The sequence below is a fragment of the Auxenochlorella protothecoides genome, assembly GCF_000733215.1.
Source record: "Auxenochlorella protothecoides strain 0710 contig481, whole genome shotgun sequence".
Lineage (NCBI taxonomy): Eukaryota > Viridiplantae > Chlorophyta > Trebouxiophyceae > Chlorellales > Chlorellaceae > Auxenochlorella > Auxenochlorella protothecoides.
The window spans coordinates 1-2,433 of NW_011934223.1; the positions used below are offsets into that span (position 1 = coordinate 1).

The 2,433-nt window shown below is 61.2% G+C and overlaps 1 protein-coding gene across 1 annotated transcript; it reads left to right on the forward strand.

Moving 5' to 3' along the window:
• Positions 1 to 998: 998 nt before the first annotated feature.
• On the forward strand, positions 999 to 2,381 carry F751_0017 (DEAD-box ATP-dependent RNA helicase 13; the record flags this gene model as incomplete). The annotated part of the gene is made up of 2 exons (XM_011399823.1): positions 999 to 1,766; positions 1,992 to 2,381. 2 exons carry the CDS (start codon positions 999 to 1,001, stop codon positions 2,379 to 2,381), a joined length of 1,158 nt encoding a protein of 385 aa, XP_011398125.1.
• Between the last annotated feature and the right edge of the window lie 52 nt (positions 2,382 to 2,433).

The following is a 2,433-nucleotide window of genomic DNA, read 5'->3' on the forward strand; positions in this document are numbered from 1 at the left end:
GCCGCACCCTGTACGGCTTCGGCGCCTAATCCTGCGACCGTACCAAAAGAATCATCTGGTGTTATTAAACACCACCATACCACGGAAATACATATATTGAGACCAAAGGAATCTTGGCATTCTATAGTCACTGGCAACAAAGCGTATGCTGAAGTAATTTGGCAAATCCTGGTTACAGGCATCAGTCAAAAGGGGTTGCTGGATTGTGAGGTGGATCCAGTTGCCTGGATTCATACTGTAACTGTGGTCAACTGCACAGTGATCTCCATCTTGTACTGGGTTGTCATACTTGATTGAATAGATGTTGAGTGGTGTTCCTTTGCAATGAAGTAAAAGAGTAATGGACATACTGGTGGTTTTTGCCCTTCAGCTCATCTCGGTCGCATGGGTGCGGAGGCGCGGCCCCGCGCCTTAAGTTCGCAACTTGGTGTTAGTTCCCTCTCTGTGGCGCACCATATGCCCTCCAAACCGCAATGCATGTCGATGCACATATGCTAAACAGGCGATACTTTCAGCTTGCCAGTTGATACGTCGCGACTAGGATACATCACCACCCACCCCGGTCTGTGAGGAACAAATACTCGTACGGAGTTTGCCACAGAGGCGTCCCTGTCGACTGTGTTGGCACTCGTACCCTGCCGCATGTCTAAGAACAAGGGGCTGTGGGGCAGCAAAGGCTGGAAGCGCGTGAATGTGGCGGATGCTCTCCTGGACACGGACGAGGACGGCTTCGTGGAGCTGGAGCAACTCGACGGGGCATACATGGGTGGGCCGTGGCACATGGATGCATGCGCTGTGGTTTTTTTGCAGTGCATCTTGAACTCAGTAGGAGTTTGCATTGCTGAACAATGCCGCTTTCCCCTCTGGCAACAGGCAAAATCTTCCAGGCACCCAGCGGCCCAGATGTCCTCATCCCGCCGGAGGCGCCGGCCCTGGGGACTGGCAAGAAGCGGAAGGCATCGTTGGCGACCACCACCACTGCCTCGCCGGTGGAGGACATGCGTGCCCAGCTGCGGCGGCTGAGGCAAGAGCAACGCGCCCTGTCTGCGCAGCTGAAGCAGGCCACCCGGGCAGTGGGCGGCGCCGGGTCTGAGGCTGGCGCCGAGGCGGGGAGCCCAGAGGGGCCGAGCGGCAATGACGACGCTACGGCGCTGGCGGCCGCGAAGCCTGTCGCCTTGCCGTCATCCTCGGACAAGAAGAAAAAAGCAAAGAAGACAAAGAAGAAGGCCACTTCTGCAGAGGCTGTGGCGCCGTCCTCCCAGACCACCACACCCACTCCCCCAGTGGACACCAGGGCCTGGGAAGGCCTGGGCCTGCACGAAGAAATCCTCGGCGTTCTCAGCACCTGCGGCTTCTCGGCCCCCACCGCGGTGCAGGTGGCCTGCCTGCCGTCCGCGCTGCGCGATCGCCGGGATATCATCGGCGCGGCGCAGACCGGGTCGGGGAAGACGCTGGCCTTCGGCCTGCCAATCATGCAGGCCCTGCTGAATGAGCGGCACATGCAGACGCCAGCTGCGGCGGAGGAGGGTCCCAGCGAGGGGCCGAGCGAGGAGGGCCACGGAGACGAAGCTCCGGCCCCCGCCGCCACGGGTGGAAAGCGCCGCGGCGCACTGCGCGCCCTCATCCTGGCGCCGACGCGCGAGCTGGCGCTGCAGGTCTGCAGCCACCTGGAGGTGTTTGGCCGGGCACTGGGCGTGCGTGTTGCGCCCATCGTCGGCGGCATCTCCTCCCAGAAGCAGGAGCGCCTGTTGGCGCACGCGCCCGAGGTGAGGGATCTGTGGGGTTGGGGTTAAGAAGGGGGTTGAAACCTGTCTCTCTGGCTTTCCCTGCAAGCGCCGGCATTCAGGATCTTAGTCTCGAAATCTCAGCCTGGAGAATGAAAAGATGGTATCCAACACCCCCCCCCCTTACTGAGAACAGTGGGCGTTCCCAGCCTCGTCCTTGTCCACCCCCCTTTCCACACCCCAAAACAAACTCACCTCCCTCCCTAGGTCGTGGTGGCCACCCCCGGCCGGCTGTGGGACCAGATGCAGTCGGGCGCCGCCCACCTCACCGACTTCTCGCGCCTCGCTTTCCTGGTGGTCGACGAGGCGGACCGCATGGTGCAGCAGGGCCATTACTCGGAACTGGGTGAGATCTTGGGGCGGGTGGACGGCGGCTCGGGCGAGGACGGCGGCCCCGCCCCCGGCGCGCCGCGCTCCATGCAGACAATGATCTTCTCGGCCACCCTCACCCTGCCTGCCAACCTGCGCCACCGCCTGAAAAAAGTGAGGCGCGCCGAGGAGGCTTTGGAGGGGGGGATGAAGGGGTGTTCTTTATCAGATGGTGATAGAATTGTTGTACCGGAGGGTTGTGGCATGCAGTTGTGCTTATCGGGCTGATCAAGCAGCTGCAGGCCCCTTGCAAGGAAGGCCATACTTATTCCTCACCCCC